Source organism: Rhamphochromis longiceps, linkage group LG11 (assembly GCF_057381845.1).
Source record: "Rhamphochromis longiceps isolate RC_006_pf linkage group LG11, R_longiceps_female_GT1.1, whole genome shotgun sequence".
Lineage (NCBI taxonomy): Eukaryota > Metazoa > Chordata > Actinopteri > Cichliformes > Cichlidae > Rhamphochromis > Rhamphochromis longiceps.
In genome coordinates this window covers 39,507,501-39,527,500 of record NC_140567.1, presented here as the reverse complement: position 1 = coordinate 39,527,500, position 20,000 = coordinate 39,507,501, and the positions used below count along the sequence as shown (strand labels likewise).

At 49.5% G+C, this 20,000-nt stretch overlaps 2 protein-coding genes across 7 annotated transcripts in view; both read right to left on the bottom strand.

Annotated features, from left to right (window-relative positions):
- Window positions 1–1,532: 1,532 nt before the first annotated feature.
- Window positions 1,533–11,450, bottom strand: pi4kb (phosphatidylinositol 4-kinase, catalytic, beta). Of its 3 annotated transcripts, XM_085424077.1 has the most exons (13): window positions 11,322–11,450; window positions 9,449–10,067; window positions 7,594–7,959; window positions 6,579–6,623; window positions 5,300–5,527; window positions 4,948–5,175; window positions 3,523–3,632; window positions 3,305–3,409; window positions 3,094–3,217; window positions 2,724–2,989; window positions 2,517–2,649; window positions 2,272–2,392; window positions 1,533–2,199 (listed from the first exon to the last, which is right to left on the bottom strand). In XM_085424077.1, the coding sequence occupies exons 2-13, from the start codon at window positions 10,037–10,039 to the stop codon at window positions 2,018–2,020; spliced, it is 2,499 nt and encodes an 832-aa protein (XP_085280203.1). In that variant the 5' UTR covers window positions 10,040–10,067; window positions 11,322–11,450; the 3' UTR covers window positions 1,533–2,017. The 3 variants fall into 3 exon arrangements, with proteins under 3 accessions (XP_085280203.1, XP_085280202.1, XP_085280204.1); XM_085424076.1 differs by having other exon boundaries at window positions 1,533–2,392; XM_085424078.1 differs by lacking the exon at window positions 6,579–6,623.
- Window positions 11,451–15,618: 4,168 nt separating this feature from the next.
- The window catches only part of selenbp1 (selenium binding protein 1), an 11,691-nt gene continuing 7,309 nt past the window's right edge, over window positions 15,619–20,000 (bottom strand). For 3 of the 4 annotated variants that reach the window (XM_085424071.1, XM_085424074.1, XM_085424070.1), the window contains 8 exons: window positions 19,049–19,169; window positions 18,746–18,928; window positions 18,414–18,595; window positions 18,100–18,178; window positions 17,907–18,028; window positions 17,730–17,822; window positions 17,396–17,514; window positions 15,619–17,277 (listed from right to left, as the gene is read on the bottom strand). In XM_085424071.1, the coding sequence (XP_085280197.1) occupies window positions 17,115–17,277; window positions 17,396–17,514; window positions 17,730–17,822; window positions 17,907–18,028; window positions 18,100–18,178; window positions 18,414–18,595; window positions 18,746–18,928; window positions 19,049–19,169 (1,062 nt within the window). In that variant the 3' untranslated portion in view covers window positions 15,619–17,114. The remainder of the gene's footprint in view (window positions 17,278–17,395; window positions 17,515–17,729; window positions 17,823–17,906; window positions 18,029–18,099; window positions 18,179–18,413; window positions 18,596–18,745; window positions 18,929–19,048; window positions 19,170–20,000) is intronic. The other variant, XM_085424073.1, reaches the window with a different exon arrangement.

Here is a 20,000-nt window from a genome sequence, read left to right as displayed (position 1 = left end):
GAAAGCGGAGGAGAAAACACGTCCCATAATTCATAGCGACCCACGAATAAATGGAATAAAAACTACTTCCTGTTGCTGCGTGAAGAACGCTGTGTGAGCTCAAGATTATGATCTATATGATCTGATCAAAGGGTGTTTATGGCTCTGTGTAAGCTGGGATCAGCGAGGACGGAGGATTTTACTGCACTCACTGAAATCCTCCTCTGGATCCCTGCAGGGAAACAGAGGGAAAGAAGCTGGATTCTCTTTACTCGCCTTGTTTAATAAACAGGGCGCGTTATTGTAATGTTGTTGATCTAACCACGTGCTGTGGTTTATAAGAGACACGCAGCCACGTCTGCCGTCATGACCTCGATCAAACAGCGGGGTTAGCGCACGCGGCGGCCATGTTTTGTAGTTCATTTTCTGCACATTGTAGTTTCATCATGGCGTCACATGGTTACACTGGAGACGAGCTTCAGGTCGTTCACGTCTCAGTGCAGGGCTCTCCTTCTTCCTTCAATCAAAACGTCATCGCGGTGAAGGAAAAGAGGAGGTACAAACTGGTGACCTGTCTAGGTGTTAGCCCCGCCCCTCGCCCTGTGCTTTGTGATGTCATTTTTAAATTAAATTGAGGCCTATTGAACCTATTTTAATGTTTTTATTCGAGGAGGCTGTTTTTATGAATGGAGCCGCTTTCAGAACGTCCTGAATGAGCTTCGTCAACGCCGAAGGATAAACGTCGACTCCGTGAAGCTGATTTGATTTTAAATCGACGCGACAGGACGGAGCGAATCTGTGATAGATTGATCAGGTCTGCTGTGTTGGACCGGATGAAGGTTCCTGTCACAGAAAAGCTGCGATCGGGGAGCAGCAACGATCGCTGATCCGACTGCAGTGATTGAAAGTGATGATGCCCTAAATGTAATCAGATTACAGATGGAGACTACCGATCTGAGCTGATAATCAATCACTGAGTCAGTCAGCTGTTTCAGGTGCAGCAGGAGGGGAGGAGTCAGAGAACACCTGGTAGCCAGCAGGAGTTCAGAATCTGTTACCACGGCAACTCAGACTCAGAGTTGAAGTGGATCAAAAAAGATTAAATCCCGAGTGTGTGTGTGTGTGTGTGTGTGCGTGCGTGCGTGCGCGTGCGTGCGTGCAGTTTTCACCGACCTGAGCTCTGACTGAACACTGCTGCACATCCTGTGTGAATGTGGAACGCTACAAAACACTTTACACTCACAGTCCAAGTGTTCGTTCTCTCACACACACACAGATTGATCACTAATTATTAATCAAAGATTTCTGCAGTTGCTCTACAGTCAGAATAATCAACCACTGATCGTTACGGACTCTTAAAGACCAAAACTGAAGTTTAAATCAAATCAGACCTCAGACCCATCAGGTCGACTCTGAGCTCGAGAACCTGCTGGGGGTGGATGAAGTTGTGTAGATTCCCACAGGAACACCAGCTGAGGTCACGCATCAAACCTGTGGATTCTGTTGAATAAACGTTCTCCACCTTTGTGTACGAGTCAGAAAAATAAAACACCTTCAAAGAAAATCTGAAACTTTTATTTCTAAAATCCAGACAACTTCCTGCTTTGATCTGAAAATCTCTCTCTGTAGCAGCTGATGTAGGAGGAAATATGACAGGATGATGTCAGCTCACTGTGTGCAGAAACAAAGTAAAGGAAACCATGTGATCAGATCAGAGGAGGCGGAGCTAAAGGTGAACAGCGACTGGTTTTAATTGGCTCAAAGAAACTCCGTCACAGGTAAAACAGGAAACGGCGCCACTCTGATCACAGTTCACAGGTCACAACTAAAAGTGGGCTGCTCTCTCATTGGCTCAGAGTCCCGGGAGCAACCAATCAGTCCACATATGGAAGAGAAAAAAAAACGAAAACCGAAGAGGACAAACATAACGAGACGAAGAGGAAGCTGAACTCCTGGAGAAGACGAGACAACAAAAAGAACCTGGAATAAAATAAAGGAGGGGGGCGGAGCCGTAAGAGCTCCTCAGTCTGTACAGCGGTCACATGATGCCGTTGGTGAGGTACTGGAAGCCGTCGTAAAGTTTGGTGGTGAGCGACCTCATGGAGCCGTCCACCAGCTGATCGATGAGCAGCTGCAGCTGCTCCTCCGTCAGGCTCATGTGGAAGCGCTCCTTCAGGGCGCGCATGGTGCTCGAGCCGTGGAAGCAGGGCAGCTGGGAGCCTGGGGGCACAGAGGGTGGAGTTAGTGCTGTGGGGCAGGGAACCGCCACCAGGAGGAGCTGTGGCAACTCACCTTGCTGCATGATCTCCACAATCTGCAGCACGCGCTCCATGTGCTTCCTGGCTGCGATCAGGCCCTGGAGCATCAGCATCTTGTAGTAGTTAAACATGTCGCCATCAGGCCCGCCCATCACCTGACAGACGAGGCTCGGGGTTAAAAACAACCTGACATATCACACCAAGGGCTCAAACCTCCCACTGAAGCCTCCCTCAGCCCTCCTCCTCTAACAGGAAGCCCCGCCCCCTGGCTGTACTCACGTCCACAAACTCCGCGGTTAGCTTGAAGGCGGACGTCTCAAAGCCGAGGTTTCTGGGCGAGCTGGACAGGATGAAGCCGAAGTCGATGTGGATGATGTGGCCTTCGGCGTCCAGCAGGATGTTCCCGTTGTGCCTGTGAGAAGGGAGGAGCACATTTAGCGCGGCGCTTGGACAGCGTACACAGGCGCGAAGATGTCACAGACTCACCTGTCTTTGACCTGCAGCAGGTAGCAGATGAGGCTGTAGCCGGCGCAGCTCTGCACAAAGTTCCTCTGCGCCGTGAGAAAGGCCTCGGTGGTGGGCGCGCCGTGCTCCTGCAGGAAGTAGTCGAGCAGCGACAGCTGACTCTGCTTCTTCACCTGGTGCAGTGACACGGCGTTCACCACGGGCTCGATCATGCCGCTGTCCGCCGACAGCACCAGGATCTTATACGGCTTGATCCACAGCGGCACGCGCTCCTGCTCCCAGATCGACTGCACGCGCCGTCCGCGGCGCCGTCACATGACACAGAGAGGAGATGATGAGAAGAAGAAGGGTGGAGGGACAGGTGTGAGGTCGTGTGATGAGGTGGTGTTACCTGCAGCTGCCGCAGCACCTGGAAAGCGAGCAGCTCCTGCCGCAGGTCGTCTCCACACTTTACAATGACAGACAGGAGCCTCCAGGTGGGCAGGTGTCCGTACGGAGAGCCCTCCCTGATCCTCCTGTAGGAGACGCACGGGGAGTCATCGTCACCAACACCATCTCCAGAGCACACTGCACGCGCTCAGTAAACCTTAGGACGCACCCACCTGACTTTCTCCTCCCACGGCTCCTTCAACGCCACCGCCGACGGGTCCTCAGGGTCCCGTTTGAAGGTGGTGGGGGCCTGGGCGAGCTGCTCTGAGAGACGCCGCCTGAAACACACAGCATCATTCCTGCAGCTGTACTAACTCGGTGCGCTGCGTCTGAGTCAGGTAAACTGAGGGAAACATATTTCTGTACGTGTGAGTACCGTGTGTACTCTGACCTGATGTCTCCGGCGGCGATGAACACGGGCTCTTTGCTCTCCAGGCTGGTGATGCTGTCCACCGAGAACTGGCTGATGTTATCACAGCTGTTGGTGTGAGTCTCCGGGAGCTGCAGGGGGAGGAGCATGAAGAGTGGGTGTGTGGGTGGGGGGGGGACAGAAGGAGGAGTGGTCAGTGTCTCCACGAGGAAACTGCTCTGCAGACTGAGCTGCTAACCTTCGAGTACTGGGATCAACAACAACAACAACAACAATCTTTATTTATAGAGCACATTTAAAAGCCAAGGGCATGCCAAAGTGCTTTACATAAAAGAATAAAAGAATAAAACAATTAACACTATAACATCAGAGTCATATAAGTGTGGAATTATGTTCACAGGTAAAAACCACTAATAAGAGTAAACTATAGCACATAGCTATAGCAAAGTAAAGCTGTACCATCAAACACAGTGATAGAGAACATAGACAACGCAAGACAAACAGAAAAATTAATAGAATAACTCACTGCAAACAAGGCCAGGATTTAACTGGTAGAAAAAGCAAGTTCAAACAGATATGTTTTAAGCCGTGATTTAAAAGATTGAATGGAGTCAGACGCCCGGATGCCAATCGGGAGATTGTTCCACAGCTCAGGTGCAGCTAGAGCAAACGCTCGATCACCTCTAGACTTCAAACGAGATCTGGGCTGAACCAACAATGACTGTGAGGAAGATCTTAAAGCCCTCGCAGGAGCATATGAGTTTAAGAGTTCCTTAAGATAGCTTGGTCCTGTGTTATTAGTAATTTTAAAAGTAAACAACAGAATTTTAAATTGAATACGAAATTTCACAGGCAACCAGTGCAGATCAGCAAGGACGGGAGTGATGTGAGCAAACTTCTTAGTTTTAGTTAGAATGCGTGCAGCGGCATTCTGGACTGTCTGTAATCTATGTAGAAGGGTAGAGTGGAGACCAAAATAAAGTGAATTACAATAATCTAGCCTTGACGTTACAAAGGCATGGATGAGCTTTTCCAGGTCATTGTGCGGGATGTAGTGTTTGGCCTTAGAAATAAGGCGAAGTTGGTAAAAACTGGATCTGATGACAGCAGACACTTGTTTATCAAGTTTAAATGAGCTGTCAAGTAGCACACCCAGATTCCTAACAGTGTCAGAGAAAGAGCTGCGGCTGAACAAGACGACGGCGAGAGCTTCCGCATGCCGCCCCAGAAAGGTGACGGCCATCTTTATTACCGTTGTGTGTGGCGTGCAGCAGCGTGCTCTGACTCGTGTTTTTCACTGATCATTAATGAAGCTGTGACATGACAGCGTCTGAGGTCAAAGGTCAAATAACAGGTAACGGTGCCATCACACAGACCTCACCTCCGTCTGCGTCGCAGCATGTTCTGGAACCACCTCACTACCGGGCTATGACATCACATGCTCACCTCCACCTGCAGCTCTCCGATGTCGTCCACGGACCACGCCTCGTCGTCGTTGTCATAGTTCGGAACGACCGAGAAGCTGCCGGCTCGCTGTTCCGGCGTCATGCCGCAGTCTGGCAGGTTCTCCACAGAACGCGTGCTCCTGATCCGGTTCTCTGGGATCCGAATGGGAACGCTGGACGTCTCAAAGTTCTCACACTCCAGAACCTCCACATAGATCAGGTACGGCGCCTGAGGGGAGGATATAGGTCACATGACTGATGAGGTCATGGGTAACAGGACGTTATCTGACAGGCGTTTCACCTGGGCTGCCGCCGGCGGTCAGCCTTCCGCGGGCGGCGCTGTGAACTCTCACCTTGTCTTTAGAGTTGAGCACCACGGCCTGAGTGTGCGGCACTCGCACCACGTGGTGGTCGAAGGCGGAGGTCGGCAGCCATACGCGGGCCGGCAGCTTGTGGTTGAGCAGCGACAGCTCGGAGATCAAACGCTGCGTCTTCTGCTCTTTGGTGGGCAGCGTGGCGAGACGCTTCCCGATGCCCATCAGAGACTTGATGAACTCCCTCTGAGGGGCCAGGCGCACCGGCTGCAGGCGAGACACACACAGTCAGAGGGCGAGGGGGAGGGGCTTACGGCTCTGCCTGTCACAGCAGACCAACTCAGAGCGAGAGAGAGAGAGGTGAAGGTTTGATGTTTGTGTGTCAGGTTCAGATAAAGCGAGCGAGCTCAAACATGAAGGCCGAGGTCACAATCACCTGACCCCGCCTCAAGTGTTCAGTCTGCTCGCTGAAGTGAACAGTCTCGTTTTTAGGGCACTTTTGTTTTAACGGAGACACAAAATTGACCAACAAAACCCAGAAAAACACAAAAGTTACAAACTGATCCTTATAACCAGCCCGCCTCCCACAGATCACAGTGGGTCACATGATCGCAGCCTGAAGGGGACACGAGACCATCGGTGGGAGGAGCCTGTCAATGATCTGAAGGCAGCTGAAAGCTTCTAAACCCAAACCCAAAGAGCATGACCCAGTAAAGACCGACCCCACCGTCAGGCACGGCGGGGGAAAATCTGAGCCGACAGATGGGACCACACACGGGAAAACCTGAGCACGGCTGAAGAAAGGTCCCAAAACAAAGCAGGGGCTAAGAAAGAAGCACATCAGGGTCACGCGGAGTCCGAGCTGCCAACCTCCGCCCTGCAGGAACTCTGTAGAGGGAGCTGAAGCTCCTACAGAGTTTCTGCAGAGAGGAGCCCAGAATCCTCCGGAGATATGAGCCAGCTGACCAAGGCGTTCTCCACCGAGGACGGATGCGTGCTTTTACGTTCTGTCTCTCCGTTAACATCAAAGTTTCACAAAAGTCTCAGACTGTTCACATCTGTGAGCAAACCTTTTCTGTATCCAAGTATCAGTGTATCCGAGTACTGGCAGTGAGTGGAGACAAACCTGACACACAAACGATGGAATCACGAGGACGATCAGATCCCGATTGGAGTACAGCCCGAGTCCGCAGACGTGACGCTCACGTGTCATTGCTTGAGCACACGTCTGTGACTGAACCAGAACCAGAATAGGAGCCCACACACTTCATTTCCCACAATGCACCTGGAGCTCAGAACAGGAAGCAGCTGAACTTACGGGACGGGAATCGAACTCCAGACTGTCGGAGCTGGAGCTGCAGTCCTGAGGGTCAGAGGACGGGAGGTCAGAGTCATGTACAGGTGTGCTCGCTCTAAGCTCACCTGTCCTGGAGGTTTAACCTTCAGCGGCCTGATGCGTTCAGAAATCGGCGCTGCCTGGGCCCGTGACGAGCCTTTATCACTTTACACGCACGAGCTACAACCTGAGCTCAGCTGGTGTTAAACGCCTGTGGCTGCCTCACCGTTACAGTAAAAGTGGGCGGAGACAGCATCCGTACCGCCACTGGTGTCTAACAGACCGCACCCTGAGTCGCCCTGGTGCGTCACCTCATCTCTTAAACTGAATGTTCACCATGTGCAGACACACTGCAGGCTGCCATGTTTCCACGGAGTAACCTCCCTCATCATCCTTGTCATCACAAAGCACTGCGAGGCGTCTGTGGTTCTGTTCTTATATAAATAAAGCTGAATTGAACTGATCGGATGTTTGTTTGTTTGGATGATTCCAGATGTTTCACATCGATTGGCTCCAGGTCCTCGGCCACATGGAGCCCCGGTCTCTAATCTGCTCATTGATTGGCCAGTGATGGAGTGCTTCCTGTTTGTTGAAACCTCCTAGGACCTGGGTCCACATCTGTGGACATTTTGGGTTGTCTAGACCACAATGCTACATTTTGCTCTCGGAGGGTAAAAAGATCATTCTTTGCTTCTACATTTGTCGGGTCCCAATCAGCTCAAATAGCAAAGAGGGATTAAAAATGCACGCCATGAGAGACTTTGGGTCATAGGAGGTTAAGAGCTGAAATTTGTTTGAACAAATGAACTCTGACCTGCAGATACCTCCCACAGGGCACGATCACCTGACTCGTTTCACTTCAAAACCTGATCAAAAACCCGGTAAAAGCCGGTTGATAGATAAAGAACCACCAGCTGCGGCGAGTGATCGGCAGCCAGGGTGTTCTGGGAAAACTCCCTTGGTGGGTTAACTGCACCCTCCAAGGGCGGGCTGTTACCTCGTCTTGGCTGGTTTCCACCTTCGGATTGCTCGCCGTCCTCTTCAGGTTGCTGCTCAGGCTGATGCTGACCGTGGCGTCCGACTTGGAGCGTTGATGCGTCCTCTTTGTGGGCGATAGGCTGTGATCTCCTCCCAGGGGCCCGGGGCTGACGGTGGGCGGCGCCGCGGGACAGAACGGCGTCAGGGCGAGGGGGTCCCTGCGGACCCGTGGCCCGGCGGGCTTCAGTTCGTCGGACAGGATGAGCTTCCTCAGCTTGGTTCCCCGGGAGTGGCGCTGCGTGGAAATGTGCATGTCGGACGAGTAAGCGCCGAGCAACCAGGCACACTGCAGGCTGAAGGAGATGCTCTGCCTGCAACGATGCACCTGCAGGACACAGGAAGCAGTCAGCTGATCGACCTTTAACCCCTGCTCTGATTGCGTGTTCAGACAAAACGGCAAGTTTCACCTCGGAGTTCAGATTTAAAGATTTACTTTTCTGGTCTGTCTGCCTAGAGCGAATCACACGGCAGCACTCGGCACCACCTCCGTTTCTGACTACAGGTGATCAGCTGTAACGATTGGGTAGCACTTTAACAATTTCCTGCCTTCATGGACATGGTCCCGCCTCCTTCCACGGGTGAAATGCCATGTTTGGTCTGAACACGCTGCGTGGTTTCCTCCATGCAGGAATACAGAATCTATCGACAGCATTGATAACGTGAGTGATCAGTAACGTGAGGTACAGGTGCCGTTCAGGTTCTGGTCCACAGTCAGAGCGTCACCTGGCCATCGGCGCAGAGGCTGAACGCCTCCATGCTGTGGGGCGCCTCAGGTCTACCAGAACTGACACGAAAACAAGTCATCTCACGTAACCCTAATGTACAGTAATCTAAGGTACGGTAATCTAAGGTACGGTAATCTAAGGTACGGTAATCTAAGGTACGGTAATCTAAGGTACGGTAATCGAATGTACAGTAATCTAAAGTACAGTAATCTAAAGTACAGTAATCTAAGGTACAGTAATCTAATGTACGGTAATCAAATGTACGGTAATCTAAAGTACGGTAATCTAAGGTACGGTAATCTAATGTACGGTAATCAAATGTACGGTAATCTAATGTACGGTAATCTAATGTACGGTAATCTAAGGTACAGTAATCTAAGGTACGGTAATCTAAGGTACGGTAATCTAAGGTACGGTAATCTAAGGTACAGTAATCTAATGTACGGTAATCTAATGTACGGTAATCTGATGTACGGTAATCTGATGTACGGTAATCTAAATGGTAAATGGTAAATGGCCTGTATTTATATAGCGCTTTACATATCCAGTCATCCACACATTCACACACATCACATTCACACACTGGTGATGGCAGCTACATTGTAGCCACAGCCACCCTGGGGCGCACTGACAGAGGCGAGGCTGCCGGACACTGGCGCCACCGGGCCCTCTGACCACCACCAGTAGGCAACGGGTGAAGTGTCTTGCCCAAGGACACAACGACCGAGACTGTCCGAGCCGGGGCTCGAACCGGCAACCTTCCGATTACAAGACGAACTCCCAACTCTTGAGCCACGATCGCCCCAAGGGGTACAGTAATCAAATGTACGGTAATCTAAAGTACAGTAATCTAATGTACAGTAATCTAAGGTACAGTAATCTAAGGTACAGCACTCAGTCTGTCCCGCAGTTTCGATGCTCACTGCACTCGGAGCACTGGCAGCTCTGAGTTTAGGACAAGATTTGGTTAACGCTACACCCCACCTGGTGGTCACCTGACTCAGTAGGAGACGCTCAGAGAAGCTTAGAAACCAAACGACACCGTTACCATCCACCAACAAACGCCCCGTAACGCCTGGCCACACCCACCACATAGGGTTTGATGGCGTCACCGACGTCCTCGTCCATGTGGATGTACATGTTGAGCAGCTGCGGCAGGTAGAAGTCGACCTCCTCGTGCGGGAAGCTGAACAGGCGGTTACCGATGTAGGCCTGCACGCCAGGCTCCTTAGAGTTGTGCAGGTAGGAGATCGCCATGGAGACGTCAAACAGCTTGGACTCGAACAGGCGCAGCAGCCACGACTGTTTGGAGGGGTTGTGTCTCTGCCGCCGCCGCGCGCTCTTGACTGAGCCTGGCGCCGGGCCCTCTGGGTCGGACGGCGGCGCATCTGGTCCCTCCTCGCTCTGTGATAAGGTGCTGTCGGAATCCACCTGACGCAGCTTCACCTTCTGCAGCACTTCCTGACACGCCCGCTGGGCTACCTCGGCATCAATCACCAGGCTGAGCTCAGCCACTCCCTCGTTGATCACGCCCAGGGGAGGGGTAGTAGCCTGTGGGGGGCCGCAGGAAGAGGACGGCGTGGAGGGAAGAGACAGCGAGGGCGAGGAGGAGATGGAGGGCGAGGGGCTGTTCTGATCCGAGTGGGCGGGGGAAAGATCCAGCTCAGCATCCTCCATCATGGCTGCCAGTTAGCTCCACCCTCTGGCACTGAAAGACAGAGAGGTCAAAGGTCAGGCTGTGTGTTGTCAGTTTAGCTGATTGGTCAATGAGTCAGCGGCGAGGGGGGGTTGTGTGGCGAGCTAGGCACCGGTCACAGGAATGACGGCATGTTCACAACCATCAGACAACATCATCAACTGATCAATCTGCTGATCGATCATGCATTACGAAACAGGAAGTGCTAATTTGCAGATCTTTGCTTTTCAGCGTCAGAGTAAAACAGATCCCAATCAGGATCAATCAATCACTGCTCTGCTGCTCAACAAAGACATAACAAACCTTCCTCTGAGCAGGAGGAACTATTTTCTGTCTACGTCTACACTCGCCGACCACAGGAAGCGTGCAGCTCGCTCACGTCACAGCCGAGGAGAGAGACTGTCTGAAACAGTTACAGGTGAGAGCGCACCTGAGCAAGTCTCTGAGCTTCAGCCATATCAAATAATCAGTTATTGATCAGAGAGACTGCCCTCTATAAAACAAGCTCAGTCACACAGCAGGTGTGATGCTGGGGTGGGTGTGGTTTGTGTCCCTGATCCCTGGGAGGTGCGCTCCTCACATCATCAATAAATCTGGCCAGGCATTCACATGAGGGGCGAAGTCTGCACGTGATCAATCATTAACAGGTGATTTACAGAGAAGAAATAATAAAAAAGCGGAGTGAGTCACCAGGACAGGTGTGTGTGTTGTAAGTTTGACAACCCCTGTCCGCTCAGTTTGATAACCACGCCCCTGTGACTGATGACGTCAGGGGCCTGATAGGGGCAACCTGAGTGCGTTGAACTGGTTTCAAGTCAGGTGAGACACCTTCAAAACACCCACACGTTTATCTTTGTAGCCCCACCTCAGACCACTTGAGCTGTACAGGCGTGACCTCCCGGGGTCAGAGGTCATCGGGACCAGAAATCAGCTGTTAGCCTGGCATTAAACTAACAGGCCATTTGATGGCTGACCGTCAGCTGTCCCAGTGACCCTATTCTAGCTCTGAGGCCGCTGTTCCCCATATTTGCTTTGGTCCTCTAGTCAGCTGACCGTCACCAGGCCGTTAGTCAGCTGACCGAGCGGCTCTATTAGCTGCAGCCTATTAGCCTAGCTTAGCTTAGCATTAGCAGGCCAACTGTTGCTGCCTGCGCGCAGTCCCCTTTTAAAGCTCCGTGCTAAGCTAACATTAGTAGCGGTGCGGGGACAGGTGAGCCCAGCCGGTGTGCTAACATGTCCAGGTGTTCCCAGGTAAGCTCTTCTTACCTGGTGATGGCTCAGTGCGCGTGAAATTATGTTTTAAGTCCAGCTCGGGTCCATTGATAGAGTCCGGCCATCGTCTCAGCCGCTGCTTCTCTTCTTCCTCTGCGCTCCTCGGTTCTCTCACCGTGTCTGAGCAGCGCCCCCTGAGGCGGTGAACGGCCATTGCAGCGCCTCAAACCATCACAGAAATCCCCCCAGCAGGGTCATTTCAACACAGGGCCGATTTTAGCCCATTTTTGGGGGTGCTTAAGCACCTTAAGCATTTTGGGGGTGCTTAAGCACCCCCAAAATGAATCAAAGCACCCCCAAAGATTTCTTTTTTTTTTTGACAATATTTGCTGTTTGTGTGACACACTACTAAAAATATAAAAAGCATACAGTACTGTACTTGTTTGAGACGTTACATTTTAACAACAAAAATATAGATAAAATGGTTTGTTCCAGCTCTCCCCTGCTCTGGCTCTAGCGCCGTTGCTGCCAGAGCGATGGTGGCTGAGACGCAGCGGAGCGGAGGCGTAAGTGCCTGGCTTAAAACAGGACATATTAGCTGCATTTAACCTTCAGTTACTCTTTATATAGTTGGTAGGAGTCAGAACATGTTTCTTTTTAGCTGAAAAACATTACACCAGGTAACCTGCAGTGTTGGAAATGTGTTTTTCGGCGATGTTTGCTGCCCTACAATCCGTCCTGCTCTGTAGTAAAATCAGCAACATTTGACCGTCCTGTTGCTCCCATTGAAATGTATACAGCCTGTTTAAAACCTAAAACTTAAAATTGTCTGTAGCCTGCTGTTGTTACCACTGTCCTGTTTGAAATGGATACTAACTGACTGGATGCCCATTAACCTTATAACTCCTGTTGTGTGTGTGTGTGTGTGTGTGTGTGTGTGTGTGTGTGTGTGTGTGTGTGTGTGTGTGTGTGTGTGTGTGTGTGTGTGTGTGTGCAGACAGCCAGGTTCATAATGGATATAAGGAAGTCTTTTTTCAAAAAAAAGAGCCACATTCAGGTAAAAGTGTAAAATCAAATGATCCCTCAATCAAGAATAATGTTGGATCTGTTTCAATATTTATATCTTTTATTAGATGTTCGTGTGGTTTGGTTATTTGCCTTTTGGTTTAAAGTACACTGAGAGAGGACTTTTTCATTAGTGATCTTAAAAGTATTTTTTTCATATTAATGTAATTTTTCATCTAATTGAATCTATTTGTGTTCGATTGTCAGTCCAAAGAGGGAACGTGAGGAGAAAGTACAAGGTCAGGAAGAACCAGGTAAGCAAACAGACAGGGAGCAGTGACAGGCAGAAACTGTGAAACTGACAAAGAGAAAAACCTGATTTTACTCACAGTCTGGAAGTTGTGTCCTCCCTGTATTAAAGCTACTAAACAGAATCTGCTAAACAAACTGGGCTGAAACACTTTGAGCCTCTTTAACAACATCCCAACATAACATTATCATTGATCGGGGAGATTGAAATTCATGATATATTTGTATGTGGTTCAGCCACAGCTCTGCTAAAACCTCAGCCAGTAACAGGTCGGCCAACCTTTGGACCGTCCAGTTGTCTGCATGACTGCTGCAGTACGTGCATCACATGTGTTCACTATCAGAAAGAGCCAAACAGCCCTGGTGGAGTGAGCAGCTGTAAAGAGAAGCAGGTGCTCTGTTTCTAAAAGTGTTTTAAGCTTGTTTCAAAGATTCTGTACAGCAGCTTTAAATGTTTTCCAAAAGCACACAGACACTTATCAGTGTTTCTCACACTTGTTACAGTGTGGACCACCTGATAAAAGGTCAAGCTGTCCCAAGCACCACTATGAAAGCATGAAAGTCATAAATCTTACAACACAAAATTAGTCTTATTAAATTAGTAAAATTAGTATCTGCAGTAAAGATTTTTTCATACATTTTATTCATTCTACCACAGGCAAAGTTGCCTCTATTTTTATAGTTTTTATTAATATTTTGTAATAATTTATTCTGTTTTGGGAGTGTTTTTTATGTGTCTGTATTATATTACACACACACTTTAAAAGTGAATCTCTGTCCAAAAAATGCACTCAGTTTACTTCTTACTCACTATGAGCATCATTCATTATTCTCCCAGTAATTCAGGTTAGCATATATATTTTTCTATTCCAATCCATTCTTCTTTAGCAGCATTTAAATAACCTTTATCAGATTTGATGGTTTTGTTACAGACTTTTCAAAAAAGTGTTTTTCTTTTCTTTCACAAATGTGGATTAAATTGTGTTCAAATGTACAAAACAGTGATGTCATGTTTTGTGACGAGGACCCAGGCACAGAGAGACTTGATGAATTTAAGAATCTTATGATTTAATAAAGAAATTTGCAGACTTGCACAGAGATGGTAAAATTATGATGACTGATAATGGAGACGAAGACAACAGACGATGAGGACAGGGAGGAACAGGGGTTTAAATGCACCAAGGAGACATTCAGAGAGAACTCGGGACAACGTTTAAGGATGCAGGGACTGACAGAGACGGGGTTTATCTTGCCTGGCTGGGCAGCTCTCTGGGTGCTCAGCACCCCCAAAGCTCTGATCCTAGAATCGCCCCTGTTTCAACATGTAACTGACGTCAAAGACTCCGCCTCCTCCGCTCTGTTAAAAAATTTAAACACCACCTGGGTCTGGGTGCAGTTCCCCCCTCCAGGGGCAAGGGTACCTAGACCCGGTTCGTAGAGTACGCTTGGGGAGTGTGATCGTGTGTACAGCGTCTCTTTATGTCTGTCTCCACGTTGGTTGAGTGTGGAGTAAGTGCATATGAGAGCATGAGGGTGGGAATGGATGTTTGTATCTGTGTGTGCCTGTATGTCTGTGTCTATATGTCAGGTTGGGTGTCAGGCGCCACCTCTCTGGGGACATCTCAGGCCCTCCAAGGTTTGGAGGCCTATCTCCCCCTACCACCACTTCCCCTGCCAGTGGCGGACTCCCTCAGACATCGGTGCGTTGGTGGTTCTTTGTGTCCGGGGATGGGCGTCCAGGTACACACCGGCTCACTCCTTGGCGGCTGCTGAGTGAGCCCTCATCTGGGACTCTCCTCAGCTCTTTCTGGGACAGTGGCGCGGCTGCCCCTCTGTTGGTCTTCCTTGGTCTCTTGTGTTCTGGGGGCCTCTGGATGTCTGGAGTTTTGATCTCCTCCACACCTGCTTCAAGCCCTGGAGGATGGGGCTGTGGCCCCCCCACACCCTCTAGCAGATCATTACATGAAGGAACCTTTTAAAAACAAGCGCGTCCATGCTCACAGGTGTACACACGGGTGATCACACCCACAAACTACACCCTTTTTGGCTCCTACCTCAAAGCACACTGTGTTCTGTTGATCTTATGTGCTGCACAATAATGTTTAATATTTAGTATTTACTGTCATATTCCCATATATCATTGTGATGTTGTTTATTCTATTACTCTTGTTCTCTTCTGCTTGTTTTCTTTTTTCTTTCTCAGCAGGTGATCCAGGTGATTGATATATGCATTTTTTTTTCTCTGCTCATTCTGTTGGTTTTTGTTTTTTGCCCTTCTCCCCCGTCCCTCTTCTCAGCTGTTTCTCTTTCCCTCTTTCTTTCTCCCCTTCTTTCCCCCAGTCAAGTCTGTCCCGTATTCAGCAAGTGAAAATAAAATAAACAATAAAATGGACCATTACGGCAAGGCTGGGACGGTCCAGTTGGTAAAGTAAATCCGTTGGGCATCTTTCTTTGCCTTTAGACAATAATTCTGATGCAAAAGAGCCAAACGGGACAGGCAAAAAAAAAAAAAAAAAATTAAATTATTATTCAGAGAGCTTCAAATGTTTTCATGAACATCACACAGCAGCACAAAGCTGTTTCATCTCCGCTCAGATGAAAAGGTGTGAGCCTCGATGTTTCGCAGTCCCCGTCTCTTCTTCCAGTCCTCAGCTCCTCAGGCTCACCTGAAGATTCTCAGGTGAACTCGTTTTGCACTCAGCCATTCACTGCAGTGAAGTTAAACCCGTACACTGCTGTGTGTGTGTGTGTGTGTGCGTGCAAAGGAGTGCTTAAAGGTTACAGTGGTGCTGAGGTCCAGTTGGCCCTACCAGCGCCCCCCACTGGCCATAGGGTGTACAATCAATCTATTTCACCGAGTGTTCTGGCGTCTCACAGGTGATCAGAGTGTCAGCTCTCATATTTATCAGCAGTTTATCACAGAGAGGAGAAACTAAAAGTTTACAGCAGCTGCTGGTGCTCAGATGAGACGATCAATTGACAGACAGATAATCTGCAAACAGCAAAGCAAAGCTGAGACAGAAAAACAAGCCGCAGCATCTTTGTGATAAAGTTTTAATTTCAGCTGGCGTGTGAACATTAAAGAACATTTTACAGACGTCATTGATTCAACAAGAAAAGCCTTTGATCTGATTTTTGTTTACTGAGTTGAATTTTCTCTCAGACAGGAGAAGAGCAGGTGAGTTTAACCTGGTAGTGGAGCCTCTAGTGGCTGAAAGGAGCATTACAAAAACAAGCTGCTGTGATCCAGCTCTTCTTCAACACGCGATAATGATAATAATGATAATAATAATAACAATAATAATAATAATGTATACTTTATTGGTACCTTGCTCAGGGGTACCTCAGAGCTATCCCTGCTGGTGTTTGTGCGCATACCTCGACTGACACTGTTTGATCGATCAGTTGATTGAATCACTGATCTGATTCATGAGGTAGGAATAGAGCGAGCGGGGAAAGGCGGATGTTGTGAAGATGAAGTCTGTAAAACTCTGGGAGTTTCCCCTGAGCCGGAACGATTTAAGGAGCATTCTGCATTTTCCGTCCTGCTGGCTTTCAACAGCGTGAGCAGAGCGCTGTACCTGCAGGGAGGACGTGAGGGTGGCGCTTCACCTGAATTTGGAAGTTCAAAGTTGACCTGAAACACATGGCAGTGTGGAATAAAGCGTAATGGCCCTTTAACCTGCTCTTCCCAGGCTGGATGGAGACTCAGTGAGGAAGCTTTGGAATAATGAACAAAACATGGACACATCTGCTGAGGCTCAATTCCTCCAAAGAAGGACTCATCCAGGCTGGAGAAACTGATCAGGAGGGCTAGCTCTGTGGTCGGCATGAAGCTGGACACTCTGGTGACAGTGGCAGAGAAAAGGACATTAAAGAAACTGATGGACATTATGAACAATGCTGGGCATCCTCTGCACACGGCCATAAACAATCAGAAGAGTCTGTTCAGTGACAGGTTGCTTCTCCCCAAGACAAGAACTAACAGACTTAAAAACTCCTTTGTCCCACACGCCATCAGACTGTTTAACTCCTCTCTGCAGGGGAGAGGGAGGGGAAACAGGAGGACAAAGGAGGGGGGAACAACTAAGCTGTAGTGCCTCTTCACCTCACTGTGCAATACCTTTTGTGCAATACTTTTGTAAATAGTCAACGGTGCAATAGACTCAATACTTGAAATGTGCAATTCACTTGTATTTTTATTTTTATTCCTATTTATTCTATTTATCCCCTTCGTATATTTTATTTATATTGTCTCTGTATTTATATATATGTGTGTGTGTATAACTCTGTAACTTCTGTCGGTGCTGTGCTTTTTTGGAAATCGAATTTCCCAGAGGAACCCACCCGAGGGATTAATAAAGTTCTATCTAATCTTATCTTATCTTATGTTTTTTTTCCTGCGGCCGATGTGATGGACAACAAAGTTATTCTAATGCGTGATGGTGACACCAGAAGTTACATGGAGATCAGACTCCTGCCTGAGCTGTTCTCAAATGTGTTTGGACTCTGAGGCTCAGGATGATCATGGCTTCACAGCCAGATGTCGGAGGTACAGTCTCCGCCGGGGTACCGCAGCTCGTGGGCCAGAACCGGACCGTCGGGCTCTTTACCAAAATCCACCAGGAAGTCCTCATTCAGGGCCAGACCGCCATCCACAGTGTCCACATTGATCTGCATCATCACTGATCCCTCCCTGAGCACAGACACAGTAATAAGCATGTGCACACATGAGCACCACAGCAGCATCCTGTGAGTCATGAAATAGGTCCAGGTGGACTGAGGTGGAACCCCTGTGGGGTCAAGGATCGCACCTGATCATGTCGGGGTAAAACTGTTTGTCCCAGCCGCTGTACAGAGACGTGGTCGTGTAGAGGCGCCGCCCGTCCAGACTGAGCTGCAGCATCTGAGGACTTCCAGCGATACGCTTCCCCTGAGATGGACACAGGTGAGACACAGAACAGTTGGGACGGATGTACAGCATGAGGAACATTTAAATCCATTTATGTCTCTGCAGGTGCAGTCTACACCTGTACCCCCTCCTGGGGTTATCGTGTAACCATGGTTACTCTATCAGGGGCTAAGAAGACACCGGTTCTTCTACAGAGCGACAGGTGTGCTGCTTCCTGCCTCTCTGCTTTGTGATACCTTTATGATGCAGGGGTGGGGCTGCTCCTGGTTCTCTGGGTCCTCCAGGACTCTGATGGGTCCGTCCCTGACAATGCTTCCTCCCAAGAACACCTGGAAGAGACAGACAGATAAGCGGTCTTGTGCTAACGATCCACATATTCAGTGACATCACCCGACAGGGTGATAAAACCACACCTGGCCGACGAGCCGTGGGTTTCTGCGGTCTGTGATGTCATATTGTCTGATGTCACCATGCAGCCAGTTACTGAAGTACAGATAACGGTCATCCAGTGAGATCAGGATGTCTGTGATGAGACCTGCGCAGACAGACAGGTGATGTGGTCAGACAGGTGAAAGACTGCAATCAAAGGGAAATGACTGCACTCACCTGGCATCTCGGGCAACATCCATCCCTCCACCTTCTTACTAGGAATGCTGATGACCTTCTCTGCGGCCCAGTCCCCCTCCTGAGACACAGAAAGCATGTTAGCTTCAGCATGCTAACACGCTAACAGCTAGCATGCTAACATCGGCTGTCTGAGGTGGGTGGTTCCAGCAGCTGGTGCCGGAGCACAGGTGAGTCGCACCTGTCTAACCTTCAAACCTGCTGAATGTTCACCACAGTTTGCTTTTCCAACTCGTCTTCCTCGTTTATTGCCTGCAGAGATCAGCTGATCATCTTTAACAGAACCACACACTCACTGCCGTTTTGTAGAATCTGAAGACGGTTGAATTCAGTGCACAGCCCACGTAGCCCTCAGCGGCACTCGGCTCATGGAGGAACCGGACCTCCAGTGGAATGGCGCCCTCTTCTCCTAGATCAAGCCTCTGCAGCTTCTTGTGGGTGGTCCAGTCCCAGATATTCAGGGCGCTGCCATAGAGCCCTGCAACACAACAAGAACCCAAAGCGGCTCAGCTGATGGATACTTATATTGATAAGGATTACTGGGACCAGAGCCGGGTCCAGAACAGACGGACACGAAAGAAGCAAAGAGGGACACTGGGAGGAGGTTCAGACTCTTCCTCTTACTCACCTTCTTGGACATGAGCTGGATTAAAACCGTTAACCAGAGCTTTGGGCGCTCCCCACTCGGTGCTGATCATCACATTGTGCCGAGGCTGGTACCAAAAGTCGTAGCCGAACGGCGCCGCCTCGCCTTGGTGCTCCCAGTTACTGATCACCTCGAACGTCTCACCATCCAGAAGAACAAAACCACCTGAGTGAAGATGAGCAGTTAAACTCAAAGACCGGCCTGACCCATGGGCTTTTGGAGTCCCATTTGCCTCTCAGCAAACAAAAGGGGCGGTGGCGTGCAGGGTTTGCGATATGGCCTAACCTTTGGCGTTACCGGACGGGTCTCCCATGCAGCTGATCATAATCTGACCACTGCCCAGGCAGTGGCTGGTGTGAGGGTTCGCCAGGCCGCACTTCCAATACAGCTCGATGGGCTCCACCATCTGAAATGTAGTTAATATTCATCACACACACACACAACACACGCACACACACACACAACACACACACAACACACGCACACACAACACACGCACACACAACACACACACACACACCACACCACACACACACACAACACAACACACGCACACACAACACACGCACACACAACACACACACACACACACACACACACACACACACAACACACACACACACACACAACACAACACACGCACACACACACAACACACACACACACACACAACACACGCACACAACACACGCACACACAACACACACACCACACCACACAACACACGCACACACACACACACACAACACACACACACACACACACACAACACACACACACACAACACACACACACACACACACACACAACACAACACACGCACACGCACACAACACACACACACACACACAACACACGCACACAACACACGCACACACAACACACACACCACACCACACAACACACGCACACACACACACACACACACAACACACACACACACACACAACACAACACACGCACACACAACACACGCACACACAACACACACACACACACAACACACACACACACAACACACACACACACAACACAACACACGCACACACAACACACACACACACACAACACACACACACACACACACAACACACACACACACACACACACACACAACACAACACACGCACACACACACAACACACACACACACACACAACACACGCACACACAACACACACACCACACCACACACACACACAACACACACACACACACACAACACAACACACGCACA